The sequence below is a fragment of the Enhydra lutris genome, unplaced genomic scaffold (genome assembly GCF_002288905.1).
Source record: "Enhydra lutris kenyoni isolate GAN:26980312 unplaced genomic scaffold, ASM228890v2 scaffoldscaffold90, whole genome shotgun sequence".
NCBI lineage: Eukaryota > Metazoa > Chordata > Mammalia > Carnivora > Mustelidae > Enhydra > Enhydra lutris.
The window spans coordinates 4,442,381-4,463,869 of record NW_019154174.1 but is presented as its reverse complement, the minus strand read 5'-3'; the positions used below and the strand labels follow the sequence as shown (position 1 = coordinate 4,463,869).

At 55.0% G+C, this 21,489-nt stretch overlaps 1 protein-coding gene across 3 annotated transcripts in view; it reads right to left on the bottom strand.

Moving 5' to 3' along the window:
- Positions 1-1,825: 1,825 nt before the first annotated feature.
- The window catches only part of LOC111162173 (interleukin 21 receptor), a 33,263-nt gene continuing 13,599 nt past the window's right edge, over positions 1,826-21,489 (bottom strand). For 2 of the 3 annotated variants that reach the window (XM_022526376.1, XM_022526375.1), the window contains 8 exons: positions 15,395-15,459; positions 12,921-13,023; positions 10,339-10,538; positions 7,476-7,621; positions 6,355-6,538; positions 5,969-6,068; positions 4,906-4,990; positions 1,826-3,276 (listed from right to left, as the gene is read on the bottom strand). In XM_022526376.1, the coding sequence (XP_022382084.1) occupies positions 2,506-3,276; positions 4,906-4,990; positions 5,969-6,068; positions 6,355-6,538; positions 7,476-7,621; positions 10,339-10,538; positions 12,921-13,023; positions 15,395-15,443 (1,638 nt within the window). In that variant the 5' untranslated portion in view covers positions 15,444-15,459 and the 3' untranslated portion in view covers positions 1,826-2,505. The remainder of the gene's footprint in view (positions 3,277-4,905; positions 4,991-5,968; positions 6,069-6,354; positions 6,539-7,475; positions 7,622-10,338; positions 10,539-12,920; positions 13,024-15,394; positions 15,460-21,489) is intronic. The other variant, XM_022526377.1, reaches the window with a different exon arrangement.

Below are 21,489 nucleotides of genomic sequence, written 5' to 3'. Positions count from 1 at the left end.
AGAAACAAACATCTAGCCACTCCTATTCATTTTTTCAAAGTCCAACAAACACCACCTCCTCCCTGAGGCCCTCCAGCCCCTCCCAGTGCCCTAGGGCTCCCGTCAGTGGAGTGCTGAGGCTGGTTCCAACCACCTAGGAGGGTCTCGGTGACGCACCTCTCTTCCCAATCCCACTTCAGGTTGTCCGGTTGGTATCTTGAAATCGGCCACGGGGAAGCGTCTTCACCATGGGAATAAAGCACACACAATGCACTGCAAATCGGGCTTTTTCGAGTGCCTGTGTGCCCGGCTGGAGGTAGGGCTGGGAACAAACTAGAGATAGTTGTCGCCCTCGTGGAGCTTATATTCGACTTATGAGCTGGGTCTCTAGCTGTGTTTCTACCTGTCCAGCAACGTTCTTCCCTGAAGCCTTTCACCATCCCTTCCTCCGTCCGTCCGTCCACCCATCAACATAGCCACCCGTCCCTCTGTCGTCCAGCCACCCAGCTCCTGCTAATCCAGCCTCCCAGGAAGGCTGGCTCCTGCCTCCGCTATGCAGCCTGCTTACAGGCTGAGTCCCCTCCAGAGACAGAGGTGGTGAAGAGCCATGTCTGGCCCAGGCCAGAGCCCTTGACCAAGCCCCAGCCCTGGCCTCTTGCCCTGCCAACCCTGCACCCCCCCCGCCCCAGTCCCAGAGCTCTGTGTGCTGCAGAGTTGAGCTGCCTCCCCCCAGGAGCCAGCGGCTCAGGTGGCCCCTGGAACCCGCTGCCCCCAGGAGGATGTGAAAACCACAGCACACCTTGGCCCAAGCCTCCCGGGCAGGGGGGGGTGGGAGGGGGGGTGGGGGTGACGGCGGTGGGGAGGGCTGCTCACTTGTGCAGGAGCTCTGGTGTCAAGCTCTAGCCCCCAGCTGAGCCTCACTTCAATCCCAGGTCAACAGTGCCACAGTTGAAATCATCCATATTCTAGAACTTTCCTTACCAAAGACTCCCTAGGGGTCTTCCCGCAACCATGCCATTTTACAGATGAGTCACAGTGAGGCTTTGTGCAGGACTGACTTCCACCACCTGGGAGCTCAGACTCAGCCAAGAGGAGAGAAAAACCAGAGCTTTCTCATTCAGCTGGGCCTCCGACCCGGCCTGACAGCTCCAGGCAGGGGTGGGAGTGTCCCTGGGGCTCTGAGAGCTGGCCCGGCTGAATCAGACTCTCGGCCTCCCTAACCCTGCTCTGCGGCCTCGAAAAAGATGGCTCTAAAGGTGATCGCCCCCGACTGGGAAAACAACCCGAGGTCTTGTTTGCTGTGTTGGGCTTTGTTTTGGTTTTTTAAAACCTGAGCTGCAAACAGTCTGTGGCACTGATGATGGGTAAGGTGCCTGCCTTCAAACACAAGGGGATTTTCGGAGTTTCTCAATTCACAATTGAAGGGGCTGTCTCAGAAATCAACAAGACCTTGACTTCCCCGATTCCCAGGGGTGAGCAGATAAGATCCCACTGCAGATTCCTGCCTGCCCCTCCCCCGCCATGAGTGCCGAAGGAGGACTCCCCTCCCCATTCCCCTTCCCTACCCCGCCTTCCCCCGGCCTGCGTACCCCAGAACCTGGCACGTGTCCTTGTGCCCGATAAATATTTCTTGGGAGCACAGCGGGAATAACTAAGTGGCTCCTTTGCAGGAGCCAGCAAAGGAAATCTTGGCTGGTGGGGAAGGTTTCTAAGGGACAGGCTGGCTTGAAGCCTGGAACACACCCTCCACCCCTGCCCACCCCCGCCCCTGCCCACCCCCGCCCCAAGTGCCAGAGCTGTGGCTGCGTTCTCACCGCCGCCCACTGCCGGCACGCACGAGCCTTGGTCTGGGCCCCAGAAGGAAGGAAGCTGAATTTATTGACGGTCTGCTTGGTCCCAGCCTGTACAGTGGGTGACCTCACCAATTTCTCCCCAAAGTGGGTCGTGCTCCCCGTGCCCCCCCACCCCGCCTTGTCCAGATAGGAAACTCCAGCCCAGAGAGGGGAAGGGGCTTGCCCAAGGTGGTACAGCCCAGGGGCATCACAGTTGGGATTCAGACCTCAGTCCACAGGCCCCCACAAACCTTCACACACCCAGGGTCACCGCAGGCTCACTCCATCCCCTTCCCCTGAGAAGTGAAAAGGACCCCTGGGGACTTCTCACGGTTCTTGGAGGCAGGACCTGCAGGGCAGGGACTGATGCTAGCAGGCCCCACGGATGACACTGAACCAGCCTCTCACGACCCCGGGGCCTCCCCACGTCGGGAACAGTCCACGGCTGTCATGGTGTGCACACGGTCCCAGACACACATGCGTCTCGTCTCTGCGCCCATGCGCATGTGTGCTGCTCACGCACACGGACACACCCGTGTGCTCCGGGATCACACAGGCACACCAGGTGTCAACTGGGCTCAGGGGCCTCATCTGGGGGCACAAAGGTCGCAGGCCCCTTCACCCCACGGCCCAGGTGAGCACAGCTCTGACTCCAAGCGGAATGGCTCGGCCAGCTCCGGACTGCGGGTCAGCCTCACTGGCTGGCCTGGGGCCCGGGTCCCTCGGGCGGAGGCGCCATGACCACCCACTGGCGGAGGTAGCTCCGGGGGGGCCCTTCGTCCCTGGGGCTGGTGAAGTCACACTCCACAGGGCTGCCGCAGTCAGAGCCCGCGAAGCCACTGTCGAAAGTGTCCATGTCCAGGCCGGCGGGAGGCGAGCCTACTTCGCTGTCAGATGCCTCTCTGGGGGGCCCGCCACTCCACAGTGGCCCTGGGGTCCAGCCCGCCTCCTCATCAAGAGGCAGCTTCAGCCTGTCCAGGAGGCTGCCCATAGGCCCTCCTGGCCCGGCAAGGCCACCTGCCGAGACACAGCCACAGGAGAGGACTGTGGTCCCAGGGTCCAGGAGCGGGTCCTCAGTGCCCGAGCCGGGCTCCAGGCTGGCGTCCAAGTTCAGGGCCGGGTATCCGTCATCCCCACAGGTGCAGGACCAGGCACACGGGCCCTCCATGTCTGCTACGGTCACGGTGTTAATGGACACCAGCACACCATACGGTCGGTCCCTCTCCTGGCTGTAAGCCGAGCCACCCACACTGCCGATAGGGGAGCAGGCCGGGCCCCAGGAGCCTGGCTCAGGCACCCCGTCAGCTCCCACCAGGTGGGGGGGCTCGGGCAGCTGCATGGACTGCGGCCCCTTGGTGCTGCTCTGCGGCGGGCAATGGTTGTGCATCGCCAGGGACGAAAGCACCTCGGGGCTCCGGGGTCCCAGCTCCAGGCTGGAGGCAGTGAAGGGGGCGCCCACCCATTTCTGTAAAGAGAGAGAAGAGGGAGACGGTCATGACAGGACAGGGGCAAGGCGGGTATGGACAGACAGACATAGAGACAAGACAGAGATAGCAAGAGAAAGAGACACGAGAGGATACAGGACACCAGGGGTCAGAGCCATGGTGTACCCCTATCCAGGGACGCTCCGCACTGCTGTCCCTCCCTTCCTGGGCCTCAGTTTCCCCACCTGCGGAGGGAGCCACTGCCCTTAGCAGCCTGCCAGACAACCAGTGCTCAGCGGCCTGGGGTCTGCATAGAGCCTGGGAGACTGCTGAGTTGTATGGACAATGCGGACGGGAGTGACAGAAGTCGATGCTTCTAGGAAACAAGCATTCTCCTGTTGGTGTCCCCGCTGGAGCGGACACTCAGCCAGGGCAGAAGCCTCGATTCTTCTGGTCCCAGCTGTATCCCCGGAGGTTCACACAGTGCCTCACATACAGTCGGTGCCCAATAAATGTGTATTAACTAAATGAACACGCAGGGGGAATCAGTGACAAGCCACTTGGAAAGGCCTCTGTATGCCCCTTGGGTAAGGGATGTGGGGTGACGACGGACCGAGGCAGCGCCCCGCCCCAAGCTTTGAGCACAATCCCCGCCCCCGCCCTCGCTGGCCTGGGGTCCCACACATGACACAGGGTCCCCACCTGAATGATGGTAAAAACCCCCGAGAACCTGAGTCCCCCAGTTGTGAGACTGCTGCCTCAGAAAACATCTTGGGACCCGGGTGAGGCCCCTCCATCTGCCAGTAATGCCCTCCCTGTCCATCCCCCCGCCATAGCTATGCGAGGAGGAGATGCATTCACATCTCTGGAGCTCCCAGCCTAGGGCCTGGCACACAGGTGCAGCCCAGGTGAGTAAATACCAAACAGGTGTGGCCTCTGAGCTTCAGGGAAGGTGCAGAGGAAGGAGGAAGGTCTCCTCTCCGTGAGGCTGGGGGTTCGGGCTGCTCCCCTGCCTCACGAAAGCCGCTTCCCCACGCAGAGCCTCGGTCTCCCCAGAGGCGCCCTATGGACCATGGAGCGCTCCCCCACCCCCCGCCCCTAGGGGCCGCGATCAAGATGGAAGGAGCTCAGGGCAGCACCAGGCTCTGGTCCAGGTTTCCTGACATCCACGCTCCGCTGGAGGGGGTGGGCTCCTCCCCCCGCCCCCGCCAGTCACCACATCCTCTCTGCGGTCTGCCCTCCCCCTCGGGGTAGGTGTTGAGCGGTAAATGGGCACAGACAACTGTGGGCGCTGGCGGGTGACGGGTGGTTGGGGCCTGGTGGGAGTGTGGGGGGGTTGGGGGGCTGGTGTGTTCTGCGGGTGGGGCCACGCCCTTCCCGGAACCCACTCTCCATCTCAAGGACCTCTGACAAAGGAGCAGGAGGCCAGTTTTCGACTCAAGGAACCTGGCTCATCCCTCCCCCCAGCCTGGCCCAGGGGTTGGGACAGGCTGCCTGATTTTGTGTCTGTTCTCGTACCAGTTCTGCCCCACCCGAATTATTTCCTGCACTTTGCCACTGGGGAGCCCGGAGCCTGGTTGGCAGGTGGAGGGTTCCTGGGGCACAGGCAGAGGTGAGCTCCCAGAGGAGAAGAGGCTGGGGGACATTGTCACGGGCTGGAGGGCACTCACCTTGAAGTCTCCACTGTGGCCCACATACAGGGGCTGGAAGAACTTCTGTGGGTTGGGCACATGCCCCCACACCTTCTTCCACAGCCTGGGAGAACAGAGACGAAGTGAGCCCTCAACCATCCCCCAGAGGGTAGCCCAGCCTCCCGCTCAGGGGCTCCCCGGCTTTGTCCTGCAGGAGACTGAGCCCCTCCCAAAGCACACCCACGCACCCCCCCTTCGGCCCCTCTGCCCCCGGGCCTCAATTTCCACATCCGTAAAATGGGGGCAGCAAGTCTGGCGAAGGTGCCTGGAGTTTAAGAGTTCGGCTGCCTTTTGCGAGCCTGTTCCGAGCCGGGCAAATGCTGCCCCTCACCCCTCCTCTGCCACCAGAGATAAGCAAAGGGCCGGTTCACAGGGGTGCGGGGAGCACTCGGAGGGTGTATACACAGTGACCCAGCACCCCAGCACCCAAACAGTGCTCCCTCCCCCTCCAGCTTCACTGCCTCTGACTCTGGCAAAGCCTCTGGGTACAGATGCACACATCGAGCTGGGTGTGCAGATTCCCACCCCCTCGGGGTTCAGCAAACCCTGACCACAGCCCCTGCCTCCGCCAGCAGTTCTCCTGAAGACCGAACCCAACACATAAAAGGATAAAAGTAAAAGTAAAAGCTCTGGTTGGAGCAGAAGAAAGGAGGGCGGGTTATCACATCCAGTCTTCACCCCCATCTGGCGGCCCAGCGTGCTCCCCCACCCCGGGGATTCAAAGCATAAACGCCACCGACAAGGTCAGGGCCTGGGTCACTGTGAGAGCGCAGGGGCGCTTCCTCCACTTCAGAGCAGGGCGGCTTTGGGCAAGTACATCGCCAGCTCTGTGCCTCTTTGCTTGTCCCATTTGTCCAGGGGTGGTACGCATCCAAGGGCCCGCTCCCACGGCGGGTGTGGAGAGGCGGGTGCGCTGCCCAGTGCCCAGGAAACAGGAGCTTGTTCTTATCACCATCCCTGTCACTGCCGCGGTCGCGATGACAGCTTGTGGCCCAGGACTCCCCCGTCCCCCCCCGCCGCCTCCCCGAATCCCTGGTCTCACCTCCAAGGCAGGTGGATCTTCAGGCCTAAGAAGACGAGGATGGGGAGTATGACGACCAGGAGGAGGTAGAGCAAGGAAGGTTGCCAGCCTCCCTTGATCTCTGCAAAGGAAGCAGACACCGGGTGAAGGGGGAATCCACCTCTCCCAGAGGCCCCGTGGGGCGGGTGTGGTGGGCAACGGGTCTGCTGTGGAGGGCACAGGAGGGCCGCGGGGGCCTGCAAGTGAGGTGGTCTGGGATCCTACTCCCCGCACCCCCACCCCCCGAACCCCAAGCCAGCGACTTCATCTCTCTGGACCTCCGTGTTCCCATCTGCATAAGGGAGGTAACAATCCCCACCCCAGGCAGTACTGGGAACACTGAATGCCCCGCGAGGAGCCACACCTACCTTCCCCCGGCTGGGTGTGAAAGGTGACCGGGTCACTCCACTCGCTCCAGGTCCCCTGGAAGGAGGAGCCGGGCTGGGGCCCTGCGCGCACCTGCAGCTCATAGCTCGCATCGCTCAGGAACTCCGAGGGATGGAGAGAGACGCTTCTCGAGTCCACGGAGATCAGCTTGATCCTTGGACGCTGCTGACAGGGGGAAAGGTGGCACCGATCAGGCTCACCGAGGCCAGCCCCAGCCTCCAGCAGAAGCCCCCTTTACCCACCTCCACGAAAGGGGTTGAGTGTCTCCAGCAAAGTCCCCACTCCTGCCACAAGACCAGGCTCGGCTTGACCTTGACCTGGTCTCTCTCTGACCCCAGATCTCCCCTCACAGTCCTGGCAGGGTGCCCTCCCTTCGAGGACCAGGACGGGCCCAGGAGTAGCAATGGCCTGTTTGATGGGAATCTCTAACCATCAGCGTTCCAGACAGTGGTCCCTTTCGGAATTGTTCCACAGTCGGACTTCTCCAGAGCGGGCATTTCTGGAAGCTTTCAACCACAGGCATCTCAGCAACAGATAACCTCTGGAAGCCTTCCCCGGTGGACATTCCAAACAACTGCATGTACGGAATTCTTCAACGGGGTCTGCTCTGAAGAACTGGATCATTCTAGAAGGCTTCAGCCTTGACTGTTCTGAATAGTGGGCCCTTTGGGAACTCTCCAGTGCTCTAAACGAGGATAGCTCTAGAAGCCTGCACCTTGGAAACAATGGTCTAACACTGGACTCCCTTGGTGATTAAAGCTTCATCCTCAGCCAGGCGGGAAGGCTCCAGAAGGCCCCATCTCTGGAATGTCCTCTGCTGTGATGTACTAGACTCCGGGAGGAAACCCGACCCAGGAACCAGGGGCAGGAAGGACAGAATTTTGAGTGGCCTCCCACCCCAGGGAGAAATGAGGAGAGGCAGCACGGGGCGGGAGGGCGGAAGGGGGACCTTCCAGCCTCGGTGGATTGTTGGTTCCAGTCTTGGCTGTGAGTCAGCTGCTCACCCGTCTCTTGGATACCCCTCCCCACCCCCAGAGTCCCACCCTGCCATGTTCTCCACGTGGTGCCCCCCCGCCCCGCCCCTGGTCTCTGGGAGCCTCACCGGGGCCCAGGGTCCTCCCCGCTTCCTGTATCTCAGCTCATACTGCAGCTTGCCCTTCAGCGCATAGGAATCGTAGCTGGAGCTCCAGGAGATGTTATAATGTCCTGAGAAGGTCACGGTCACGTTGAAAGGCGGGGACGGCTTGACTTGGAGGGAAAAGCCAGAAAGAGAAGAAAGGGGTGAGATCGGGCCACGACTGAGAAAGATGTAGTGGCAGGAAGTTGCCTGTCGCCTGACCCCGTGTTGGTTGTGGGGTCGGCGGGATCCGTACCCCGCCCTGTGACTCTGGGCGAGGCAGCCCCTGTCTCCGGGCCTCAGTCTGTGCGTCTGAGAAGTGAGAAGTTCAGGCCGCACTGGAGTTGCCGCCGCAGGGGCGGGAGGGTAGCAGAAGTGGGCAAAGTTGGTTTGGGGTCTGAGGACATGGAAGGGAGATGCCTCAGTCAGGCCAGGCAGGACTGCAGATCAGGGTGGCCAGAGAACAGCCTGGAACCCCAGATGGGGGAAAGCTCTCTCCAACATTAGAGTTCACTACTAGTCCAGGTGCCTGGGTGGCTCAGTTGGTTAAGCGTCTGCCTTTGGTTCAGGTCATGATCCCGGGGTCCTGGGATCGAGGCCCTGCCCAGCTCTCTGCTCAGTGGGGAGTCTGCTTTTCTCCTGCCCCTCCCTTCACCCCTTCCCCCTGCACCACTGGTGCCCTCTCTCTCACTCGCTCTCGTGCATGCACACGCTCTTTCTCAAATAAATAGAAAATCTTAAAAAAAATAGCTCCTAATCCAAAAACTTGCTAAGCAACGTGTGTGGTTCAGAGGCACCAGTTCTGCATTTCTGTTCTAAATGATGACGTCATTTTTTTTGCTGCAACTTCCCAGAGAAGCCAGACTCTGATGAGCATTCATGCTAATAAGCTACATTAATATTCATTTATGCTAATGAAAAAGCAAGGGCTACTGAGCTCCTGCAGGACTGTGTGCAGACCAGTCTGACCCTCCTCAAGTGGCCCTGAGCTCTGAGACTTCTGGAAAGTGAGAGCCCAGCAGAGGCCTGAGTCACAACACCACACCCTCCTGGGTGCCTCGCAGGCCAAGGTCAAAGCCAGGCCTCCTGTTTCGCTCTACCCCAAATTCATTTCATGATCGTGATCAGGATACAACATGTTATATGCTTTCATTTCTTCTCTTATAAAAGGGTACCAGCTCCCCATTCATGGGGTCACAGTTCTCAGGGATCAAACTCAGTAGCAGAAGGAGGTCCCTTCGGGGATAGAGAAGCCACAGGCTCCTGTCCCCCAGCTCCTGCCTTCTCTTCCTCTTCCACCTTTTATTTTTTGCCAACATCTAACATTTTCTGCATTTCCCTGTGTGATCTTGTTCACCACTGGCACCTTTTCTGGGGTCTGAGCTGCTTGGGGCTGAGGTTTTGCTCTCCTGAGTCAACACTGTGCCCACGGCTCCCGGCTCCCCGGGCAGAGCAGGCATATTAAATCAACAAATGAACCTTTCAGGGGTTGCAAAAAAGGAATTCCTAAAGCCGCTTACTTCTCTGCCTGAGTTGGGAGAAGGTGCCCATTCCCGGGACCCCATCGAGGGCTTTTCTCTTTGAGTCACGAATCTGTTTGGACAGGACTCGTCCTTAAACCCTCTTCTGTCTTCCCCGGGGCCGGGTGGAGCTCTCTGCTTCCCTGTGGCCGGGGCTGGGCGGTGTGGACCGACTCTGGGAGGGATTCGGGTGTTTGCAGAGCCTGTTGCCAGGAGGAGGGGGCCGGAGTGGGCGGGGAGCCAAAAGCCATCTCCTTATCACATCTGGGCATAGGTAGGCCTCAGACCCTGGCAGGGAGGGCAGAAGGGAGGCGGGGTAGGGAACCGTGACCTGGAGCCCCCTGCAAGGCAAAGCAGCTCATTCTCTGCCCTGCACTCTGCTCTGGAGAGGAAGGGGTAGGACGCTACCTGCCCGCGCTCCCCCGGGGCAGGAGGGTGGCCCTGCTCCATGGGTTTGCCACGCCTGGGTCCAGTGGCCAAGAGAGCTTGTGTGCGCATGCGTGCGTCCACATTGGCACCTGTCTGACACAGAGCGTAAGTGCTCTCTGTCCAAGCTGTCCAGGCCACTGGCTGCTGGTAAGACATCGGTGCCTCTGAGGGGTATTTACAAGTGTGTGTGCGTGCACGCGCATGAGTCTGGGTGTGTCTGGGTCTGCGTGAAGCTTTGCTCACACCCATCTGTGTGCAAAGTGGCGTGAACCTGGACCCCCAGAGTGTGAATGGCAGATACCCTCTTATCTTCTTGACCCACCACTGGGAATCTGGGGACAACCTCCCAGGCCGCAAGAGCTAAGCCTCCCCAAGGGCAGGCCTCTCTTCATGGTCTGCTTGCATGCCTCTGGGCATGGGCCTCTCACCTCCTGCTTTGGGAGCTGCCTCCTGGGCCCTTCCCAGCCCTGCCCTGGTCCTGGACCCAGCCAGGCCGCCTCCCTTCCTCCAGGCTGGAGGGAAAGTCTGGGCCTCAGCGAAGCAAATAAACGGGAGAAGTCTCAGGGAAGTTCTTCTCCTGGGACATGGCCTCCCCTGCTTTGCCTCAAAATGGGGGCAGAAGGCCATCAGTCTACAGTGAGCCAGTCCGGGGTCACAGATGGGCAAGTCCTGGGCCCTGGTCCAGCTCTGTTGCCAGCCTCTGCTGCCACTCCTTGGTTAAAGGCCCAAACCTAAGTATGAACCCATCACACCTCAGTCGTGCTTCTACAGTACACACTCTCAGGAGAAATGAGCACCTAGGACAGGTCCGTTTTGACGTGGGGCGAGCCGGCCCACAGTGTGTAGGGCTCAGCACCGGCCTGGGCTCCCCTCTGCTCCAAGGTCCCGGGGATACTCACTGCTCTTAGCCAGGAGGAAGCTGCCGCACTCCTGGGAGTAACTTCCGGACTGGTCTGTGACATTGACACTGAAAATGTCGTCGGCCATGAAGTGAAACACATCCATATGGCACGTGTACTTGGCATGCGTGGCGTTGTGGGCGGACCAGAGGAGGCTGCAGGAGGTGACCTCATCCTCCAGGTCTCCGTATGGGTCTTGCCTTCAAGGAGAGAGCACCCAGTCATGCCTGGAGGCCGGTGGGGCTCCCTGCACACAGCCAGAAGCTCAGGGCTGGGGGGGATTTGAGGTGAGGCTGCGGGGAAGTCACGGTCCACCAACAATTTCCCAGGGAAGGTGTTCCCTCCTCTGAAGCATTCCTGATGGGTTACGTCTGGGGTTGACTTATGTGCCTCCAAGGAACCAGGAACTCACCACCTTACATAGGACAGCGACTTTCAACTTTGGAATTCTCAGCTAGGCCATTCTTGCCTAGACTGAGCCTCAGTCTGTCCCTGTCAATCCCATCAGCTGGACCCCAGTCCCTTAGGAAGGATGCTAAGCACCTGGGGTCCCCTTCCTGCCCTTTTTCCGTCCAGCAGCCACGGAATACCCAGGGAGTACCAGGGCGAAAGGCCAAGGTAAAAGCCAAATGAACCTCATCCTCGCTCTGGCTGAAAAGAGAGGCTGTTGGTATGGGGTTGGAAGCACTGCTCTGGCCTCTTTACTCCTACTATGCATTAAGTGATGGGTTTTGAAGTATGTATAGGAGTTTGACAGCTATTCATTTCCCTACAAACACCTTCAGGTTGTGAACATGACTATCCTTCAAGGCCAATACAGATGTGTAGACTCTGTTTTCTGCTAAATATCTGTTAGAATAGAAGCTCAGTGCAATTTTGCATGGAAGCTGGCAGGGGCCTTTAAAAACTCCCCTTCGCTTCCATGCCTAAAAAACCCTCCAGTGACTTCTCACCACCCATTCAGGGCAATCTGGCCTTGACCTCCCTCTCACCTTCTTAGCTTGTTATTCTCCCTCACAATGATGCAGTCGCTTCTGGCCCCACTGACTTCTTCACTATTCCTCAAACTCACCAGCTCTTCTCCACCTCAGGGCCTTTGCACGGGCAATGCCCTCTGCCTGGAATGCTCCACCTCCAGCTCACTGGCTGCCTCCTTCCCATCCAGAGAGGCCTCTCCTGACCACCTGCCCCCACGTCACTCCCTCTGGACCCCTTGGACCCGGTTCCTGTTCTTTGTAGCACTCATTGTCATCAAAAAGCATCCTGATGGCTGCTTGTGTCTGTCTTATTGTCTGTCTCCCCAGGCACTCCCCTCTGCAGACCTTCTGGGAGAACCTCCTTGGTCTTGGGCTCTGCGGAGCTCCTAGTGCCTGCAAGTGTCGGCAGGAGGTCCGTAAATGTGTTCTGGATGAAAGCCGGCTTTTCCTAATCCCAGCAGCTTAGGAACAAAAGTTCTCTCCTTGAACAAGTCCTGCTTGGGCTCCTCTGAGCGCTCTCCTCGACGAGGCCCTGACCTTTGGGCTTCTGTGTCATCTCTTCTGTCCTCTACCTCCTTCTCCAGGTGACGTCTGACCAGCCCGGGCTGCCATCAGCAAGAACCCTGTGACGTCATGTAGCCGGAACCACTCCCCCTTCCCCGTGACGTGTCCTTTTGGTAATTTTCCACCCACTGGCCCCACCCTGCTCCTTGACTCTAAATCCCCCCTTTTCCTTGTATTTGGGGTTGACCCCAATCTCTCCCCCCACTGCAAAGTCCCACCAGGGTCCCTGCGTCTCTGGCAGGGTTCCCGAGTCAAGCTTCCCCTCACCGTTCTTTAACACTTGTGAACGAACAGGGGTCCGTGGACTTTGGAATCAGGCTTGTCTGAATCCCAGCTCCACCACTCACTGGCTGTGTGACCCGGGGCGAGTTGTATAACCTCTTTGAACCCCAGTGTCCTCATTTGTAAAACAGGAGTAATAATTATGAGGATGGGAAGCGATCATTTGTTCATAGGAAGCTCACGGCAGGGCGTCAGGGATGTACGAAGTGCTCATAAAAGTCGCGTGGGAGTCTGGTCGGTCCTCAGGTCTCAAAACCTGCTAGGGCTGGGGGTGCCTGGGTGGCTCAGTCGGCTGAGCGGCCGACTCTCGGTTTCGGCTCAGGTCATGGTCTTGGGGTCATTGGATCGAGCCCCGTGTTGGGCTCCATGCTTAGCTCAGAGTTGGCTTGGGGTTCTCTCCCTCTGCCCCTCTCCCCCCTCCTCTCTCAAATGAATAAATAAATCCTTTAAAAAAAAAAAAGCCCACTTTTGGGGCTGGGTGGGCAAGAGAGTATGGCCTTTGGAGGTGGACAGAGCTCCGGACGGGAGCTGTGAGCCCGGCACAGCCGTCTGCAAGGGGGGCCGGGCAGCTCCCCACTAACAAACCGTCTTTCCTGGGGCAAAACCAAATGCTGTTGGTGAACTTGCTGAGAGAGCCCTCAGGAAGCGGACCTATTATGTCGATTGCTGAACTATCTGTGGGACCCATAGTAGGTCCCCCTTGGTCTATGGTCCCCAGCGGTCCTGCTTCACCCCAGCCCTCCAGCGGCTACCACTTACCATGTGAGGGTGAGCACACCGAGGGGGAGGGTCCTGGTTTCCAGGGTGCAGGTGACTGTTTGTAAGTAATCCGTGTAGCAGACGAGGTCTAGGCAACCCCAGGCTAGAAGATTAGGGGAGAGAGAGGCTGCGATGGAGCAGGGGTGGTGGGGGGCTGGCTGGAGTTTGCACAATGCCTCACCCCTTCACCTCTTCAAGGTGCCGGAGGATGAGTGAATGCATGGGTCCCCAGGACCAGGATGAATATGGCAACTCATGAGGCCACTAAGATGTGGGTTTGGGGAAGGGTGTCCCTGCCACCTGACCCCCAAGTTTCAAGGCTGGCTATGCAGACAGATCGCTCTGAATGTCAAACGTGACAAACTAAGCCAGTCCCCACCTCTCACTACTCTCCCTCCCCTCCACCCCATTTTGCCAAAATGTCCTTATTAGCCTACTGCCCAAACCACCACCGTCCCAGCCAAGTGACATGGGGACTGCTCACCCAGGCGGTTCCATCGGGAGACCCTGTGCCCTCCCACCCCCAACATTAATTGCTCCCCTTTGTTCTAAAAATACAGATGCAACCATACTCTAAATTTGCAACAAAATAAATGTAGTAAACTGGAACTTGGTTTTGTTCTGTAAGATCGAGTACCAACGCGCTTTCTCCCCCGCCCACCCTCCCAACTCTTTACCAGAAATTTGTTCCCCTTTTTAAGTGGATGCATTCTTAGTGGCTTTGTTCTGTTTTTCCTTGACTAATGAAGAACCGAGGGGTGGTGGTATGTTTCCTGCCTGGCCCTCACTTTAGGTCAGAAGCCGGATTCGGAGCCAAGAAGACCATTGCTGGAAGCATCCTTAGCTGGCTGCCCCTGCCATTTTATAGACAAGGACCCAGAGGCTCTGAGATGGGACCACGCCTCCTGTCCGTCTGGGTCTGGGCGGCTGAGACTTGCACCCAGGAAAGAAAAATCTCATCTGTGCTACGCTCTGCGTGCACAGCAGACATCACTAATCGATCACAGCACTCTCTCCCTCGGGCGACCCTCAGAATCCTCCTTAACACAGGTCTCCCTGCAACCACCACCAAGGGATCTGAGTTGTGGCTCCTCCTGTGCTGGGAGGAGCCTTCCCTAGGTGGGAGCACAGTGCCTGTTGGTGGGCACAGGAGGCCGGTGCAGACACTTGGTGGAGAAAAGAGGCCTGATTTTGGTGGGGCCTAAATCCGGGGCTGTGGGGCCATATGTGGGTAGGTATTCCCCCAGTTTATACCCTGGTTGTTCAAGCTCAGGGTTGTAGAACTTGGGGGAGGAGCTGCCGTACCTAGGTCAAGGGCTTGACAAGATTGGCCCCAATCTTGAAATGGAACATTGGAGAGGGGATAGCAGCCCCTGAAACCTGGGGACACTAGCTCCTTGGAGGGCATGGTGGATATGTAAGTGACCGCATGCCGGTGTGGACCACGTGGCTGGCACCGAGCACTCACTCAGTAAAAGCATCAGAGCAAGGCAGCTCAGTCTCCAGGAAGGAGGCGAATTTGGGGTTCCAGTTCCGCCACTGCCTAGCTGTGTGGCCGTGGGCCTGTCCCTTAACCTCCCTGAGCCTTGGTGTCCTCAAGGGAGACCCGGGCGTCACTGCCGCACAGACCACATAGGGTCATTGGGGGAGCGGACTGAGGTGAAGCCTGGCACCCAGGACGCAGCAGAATTTTGTGCCCACGAGGCATGGCACCGTGGCGGATGACCCAGGACAGAGTGCTGGTCACTCAGAAGGGGAAAATAAAAGAGCCAGACATCTGTTTCCTGGAGAAGCTATTTGAGGCTCTGGGTCTTTCGGTAAAAACCAGAGAGAAAAGCAGATTCAGCAGAGCTGCGGCTGAGGGACCCCTGTCTCTAGTCCAACCCCCATTTGAGCCTAGAGGCTCCGTCCTGCCTCCTCTGGGAAGGCCTCCCGGATTTCTGAGTCCACATCTAACTCCTGGCCTTTCCCAGCTCCGGTCTCTAACTTCTCTCTCTCTCTGACTCCAACACCTTCTGGTCCCCTGGGGGCACCTTTCAAGGTTTGGCTACTTCTGTCTCCACGTCCCCTCTCCTCTCCCTGCTGGGGACCACCAGGACCTGCTAATTCTGTGATTGTCCATAAACATCTGCTAGAACAGTCATTGCAGGAAGAGAAATTGAGGTCAGACCAAAGGCAGGACTTCCTCCCTCTGAGAATGGAGGGCCAGCCAAGGCAGAGAGCTGTGGAAATGGGAGACTCAAGTTTCTCGTGCCTGCAATGAGATAAGAAGACAGCTGGTGGCCTGGTCCACATGGGAGTCACATGAGCCGCAGGGCACTCTGGTGGGAAGGGTTCTAACTGATGGAGAGCTGGTTAGTCCACCCCAAGTGAACAGAGGCCACATGCCCCGGCCTGTAGCTTCTAGCCATGTCCTGGGGCAACACAGGCCAGCCTGCCCATCCCCACCCACACACCCTGGGGCAGCTACTCACCACCCTGGAGCAGGAGCAGGAGCAGAGAGGCCACTGAGCCGCAAGGCATGCTGGCTCTCGGGATCCTGGAAGAGACCGACAGTGAGCAGGCGGACCCAGGCCTGGGGACTAAGGGATCCTGAACAGCCTCCCCCTGGTCCTCTCCCTCCCTTGGAAGTCTTGCCTCAGAAAAACAAGAGTTGGAGGAGCCCGTGGATGTTCCCAAAGATTCCTGCCCCTTAGAAGCGGATGACTCACCCCTGGGAACCCCATTTCTCCCACCTTCTTCCTGTCCCCTAACACAATCCCGAATGAGAGGTGAATTTCAAGAGGGAGGAGATAGCTGTTCTCCCACCCCTGGAAGCCTACGGATGTAGCCTTATGCATGAGATTAAATGAGGGCGTTTACCTATCTGAAAAAGAGAGAGGCAGGGAGGCAGGGAGGGGAAGTTGGTTAGAAAGTGGTATTTGACAAGCAGAGATCCTGTGTCCTTCTTTCCACAAAACACAAGGGTTGACGTTAGCCCCTCTTCTTACTGAATAACAGATCCAAGGTTGGCCCACAAAGAAGACCCCTACTGGATGCCTAAGATGAGCTTAGCCCAATAACCAGGCTCCTTGCTCGGTCACAGAGCCCAGGTTAGCGAGCACACTGGAAAGCATCCGGGGAACCCAGGCCGGTCCCTGTGGAGGTGAGCTTGACTTCCTGATCTGGATGAGATGCAGGAGAGCCCTCTTTGGAGAACGTCAGGGGTCTACCCAGGAGGAGCAGACGCTGGTGTCTTGGGCAAAGGAGTGACCACCCCCCCCCCCAAGGCTGGCAACACCTACTGCACCACAGTTCTGTGCCTACTTGGGGAGGCACCAGCCAGAGGCCAGGGGGTGGGGCATCCACCTGCCCAGGCCCAGAAACCCCACCCAGACTGGCCCCCGGTTGCAGGATCATAATCGGAACTGGAGCCAAGAGGGACGCCCCATGCAGGAATCAAGTTGCAGGCATGGCTTTTTCCAGACACCATCCCTGAGCCCACAAGGGGAAGACCCCCCACCCCAGGTTTCCCCAGAACCTACTCTGGCCCCACTGAGCCCTCCCTCTGAGCTCCCTAATAAGTCACCCAGCAAACAGTGGCAAAACACCCTGAGAGGTCAGATCACCAGCTGTGTTGCTCTGGGCCAGTCACTTCCCCTCTCTGAGCCCTGCAGATTCTTGTGAGAATTCGAGGAAGCATTTTGCAGAAAACCCTGGGCAAGGCGCTTGACACATAAACACTCAACAAAAGGCTGTGACTGACAGACAATTTAAAGCATCAGACGTAGAGGGGCCCCAGAATGATCTAGCCGAGAGGTCCCTAAATTTCTCACTTTCAAAACTTTGGCCATATCTATAGAGTGTGTGTGCAATCATTTGTTTAACATTTTCTATAAATGAGCTCGTTTAGAAAAATCCAACTCCAGCATCATCCTAAGCAATAATATTCATAGTTGCATATTTTTCCCCAGTACACCTTGGAATGAATAACATCGCCATTAAAATAAAATAATGTTGGAGCAACAGCTTTTTAAATCTGCTTTAGGAACACTGATCTTCCTGGCCAAGCCCTGCAGGAGTCCTGTTACCACCCTTCGAGGATTCATCTCCCATCATGGGAGGTGCGGTTCATATCTGCCCCTCAATGGGCAGGTCCACACTCTTATCCCCGCCCCAGCACCAGGCCTGGCATAGCTCTGTCTGTGTCACTCCCCAGAGGCTCTATCTGGACCATAAGATAAAGCACCAACTCCCTTGCCCAGATTCAAGGCTCTCCATCCGTCCAAATTCCTCAGCTCAGCACATATGACACACAGGTGCCTGGGGATAGAGGGGATGCGCCTGCTGCTTCTGTCTGCCTGACATCTCTTCCTCTCTTGGGAAGAGCTTCTCAGACTGGCGCTGTCCCTGTGTGGTCTGTGTGGAGAGGACTGGAACCCCTGATTTTCAGGTGAGCACCTGACCCAGACCTAGCCAAGACAGCTCCCCACCGGCCTGGCCACATTGAATAGATCAGGGATGGACACCAACCCAAGCAAGGTGAATGAGAACAGTCTGGGCATTTTCCTAGAACTCCAATAAAGGGGTATTTTTTTGGCTGCCTGCTAGAAGCTGGTGGACATCTTTGTCACTTCTTAGGGACAGTTTGCCTGAACTTTTCTCAAAAGCTGAGAAATACAGACCCAGAGTCCCCATGGCATTATTTGAGGACCTGGATCCAGCCGTACCTGATGTCCACACTTGGACTTTTCGTTTACCTAAGCCCTCTCATTCCCCCCAAAAAACACCACCCACCCTATTTTGGTCAACCATGTGAATTATGTTTCTGTTGCTTGCCACCAAAGTTACCTGATACAGTGGAATAGAGCAAGAGGCCCAGAATTGGAAGTCAGAGTAGCTTGGAGCAAAAAATAGCAAATTTGTTTTCTGGAATTTCTTCTCTCTGACTTTGGTTATCATCTCTAAAACGGGGACAATCATGCCCACTGCACCTGGCAGTTAAGAAGGGTCAGTGGAAAGCAGATGCGACTGTGCTCTGTGAACCGGAAAGTGCTATACAAGGATGCTGGGTTCTTGTTGTTACTGGCCAGCTGTTCTGAATTACTCAGCTCCCCCTAGCACCTGAGGCCCTGTCATGCGTCTCTGCCTTTGCATGAGGCAAATTCCTGTGCTGAGTCTTCTCCTTGAATACCTTCCCCCGCCCCATCCCTCTAAACCCAGTCTTCATGGCCCCTTTGCTCTATCCTTCCACCCATGAAGCCACTTTGGAATGTTCCAGAACTCCGGCCACTTACTGCCTTCAAGGTTTTCACTGATGCTATCATCTACTTGCTATTTATCTTTACCTTGCCTTCCCTGTTTACTCCAATATACATGTCTCAAAAGAAAATATATCCCTACAATCAACGGGAAACTAGTATGAAATGGGGAGATTGTATGCATTTCAGTGGTTAAAAGGCAGACTCCAGGCCAGTCTGCTTCAGCTCAAATCCCAGCGCTGCCATTCACAGGCTGTGTGACATCAGTGAAGTTTACTTAACCTTTCTGGGCCTCAGAGTCCTCATCTGTAAAATGGACATACTAGTAACAGTGCCCACCTTGGGGGGGTCCTTGGGAGAAGTAAATTAGCCAGTATTTGTAAAGCATTGGGAACAACGCCCAACGTGATTATAGATACTGTGTTTCTTAAATGAAATGGTCGATTAACTGTAAAACTAGGAGGCAAACAAAAGGCCATATTCAAGTCTGAGTGAGATGCTCTCTCCCGCTTAAAACCGAGAAGTTGGGAAATCCAGTTTGCGTCCATTTAAAAGGGGGATTAAAGGGTTGTTTGAGGCAAACTAGCACCAAACCGAGATTTTCACTGGCATCAGAGGACTGGAAGAAGACTGAAAAGGATCTAACTCTTTGGGGTGCGGAGATATTGAACACTGTCTAAAACAAGCCGCTCAATTCTGGAAAGAGCAGCCTTGAATGGTAAAGTCACCGAGCCGGAAATCCCATCCCATCGCTTTCCCAGCCCCGCATCTGTCCCTTTGTGGGTCTTCACACGGAGGCTGACTCCTGAAGGCAACAGCCCTTTCTCCCCAGGTGCACACCAAACCACCAGGTATGCTATCTGCGGGAAGGGCAGAGGGTATCCTAAAGACCTTCCTGCTACAGGGTCCCCTGTGGCAGCCCCTAGCTCTGTGGTCTCCTCCAGAGGAGTCAAGAGTCAAGAGTCAAGGGCAAGTTCCTAACCCCTCTGGTTCTCTGTGGTCTCATCTATACCATGGTGCTCATGACTCTGCTGCGGATTTGTTGGAAGCACCAAATACATCATTGCTTGCGAAGCAGTCCAGCACGGTCTTGCACAGGAATGGATCTGGGGGAGAGGTGTTCTCTGCCAGGCTCCAGTGCCAAGGAGCGATTTCACAGGTCGTGGCAGTTCAGATGAAAAGCCGCATTTCAGGAGATTCGAGGGAAGTGAAGGAGCTTGGGGGTAGGAAGTCAGATTGAAGTAGGAGCTGGAGGAGAACACCAAGTGCTTAATTCACAGCTGATGAAGAAATGCAAATTAAAACCACAATGACTTGCCGTTTTAATTCTACGCGATGGGCAAAAACTAAAAGTCTGACAACATCGCGTGTTGCTGAGGACATGGTGTAATGGGCGCTCTCGTTCACGGCTGGTGGGAATGGAAATGAGTGGGCTGGAAAACAGTGTGGCATGGTGTGATAAGTGTGAGCAGGTGCCTTCATTAAGACCCAGCCATTTCACTCCCATGTAAACCACTGATGAAACCCTGGCGTGTGTGTTCAAGAAGCACACGCAGCAATGTTTGTAGCAGTGTTGATCTTAACAGTGAAAAGTGGAAACAACCTAAGTATCCATCAACAAGAGAACAGAAAGATCGACTGGGGGATAATCACACCATGTGAGAATGAATCACGGTTTCACACAGCCAAGCAAATGACTCTCGCGACAAAATGCATAGTGAAAATAAAATAAAAGAACACACACATAGTAATACCATCTATGGCACACTGAACACTGGGTGAAACAGCTCTCTATATTGTTTAGATGAACATATGTGTGTCCTGGAAGTATACAGAAATTGTAGGGGATGATAGGAAAAAAAAAATCAAAATTTTGAATAGAGTAGAAAAAGGAGGGGAATGGGATTGGGGGAGCGGTCAGGGGTCTCCACACTTGGGTGAAACTGACTGAAGTTACCCTGGGTGTTGATTATATTATTCGATATACCTTTTTGTATGCCCAAACCATTTCATAAAATTTTAAATGTCAGTTAATCTTATGTTTCCAAAATTAAAACTGAAGGGGGACTTCCATTTCTGGATATGGTGGAGTAGCTGATTCAGACTGAACTAGTAGCTCAGAACAGCTACAAAGCAGGAAAAAAAAAATTAGAGGACACAAGAGAGCAATGAAGTTAGATGGGGCTTGGAAGGCCAGGGTTCTGGAGAGAAAAAAGTGCCGTGAAATTCTGCATGCAATTTCCCCTCCAATCATGTGTCAAGTCATTGCAAAGGCATCCCATCCCAAGAAACCCAGCCAAAAGAATCTGGCAACAAGTTTAAAAATTAAGAAAGAGATTTTGTAGTTTCATGAGTTCAAGCCCTGGCAAGGAAGATGGGCCCTGGTAAATAATCACTTATTCAGGAAAGGTTATACCTTTGGAACAAGGAAAACTCAGAACCAGTTTAGCTGTAACTATAACAAGATGATCTGTCTACATGCTATATGTCTGCTAGAAGAAAATCAGAACCTATCTGGAAAAAATCAGCTTCACCCAAACCCTCTATATTTTTCATGCACAATGTCCAGCATTCCATCAAATGGACAAGCCAAACCCGGAAACAGTACCAGATGACCAAAACCAAGAGGAAAACAGACACACAGGTGATTCCAAAAGTGGTAGTATCTAACACGATTTAAAAATACTCAAATGAATGTGGTGAAGAATTCCACCAGAAATAGGGAATTTATTTAAAAGTAGAAACCGTAGTGCTAACAAATTCAATAATTGAAATTTATAAGAAATGAATGGATTTAGCAACAGATTAGTAACATTAGAAGAGAGGAATGTTGAGCTGGAATAGAAAGTACTCAGCTTGAAGCATGAAAAGGAAAAAGTATTTAAAAACACAGAAAAGAGCAAAATATATTGTGAAGACGTCCATCTTCTATGTATTTGGAGCATAAGAAGAGGAGAAAGAACAACTCAGAAGCGATAATAGAAATACTGGTTAAGAATTTTTCAAAACTAGGAAAGGACATTAATTTACAGATTCAAGAGATCCTACAAACTTCGAGAAGGACAAATACAGCAAAAACAACAACAACAAACAATGACACACCTACACACATCATAGAAGAACTATTTTAAAAATTAAAGAAAAATATATACTTAAAAGCCAACTTAGAATTTTACGTCCAGAAAAAAATATCCCTCAAAAATATAAGGCAAGCTCAATATAAAAAAACAGATCTCCTAAACTTCCACAGTTAACATTATATTTATGGTAAAAAACAGAAATCTTTTCCTCTAAGATCATAGACAAGGATGTCCATGCTCATGATTTCT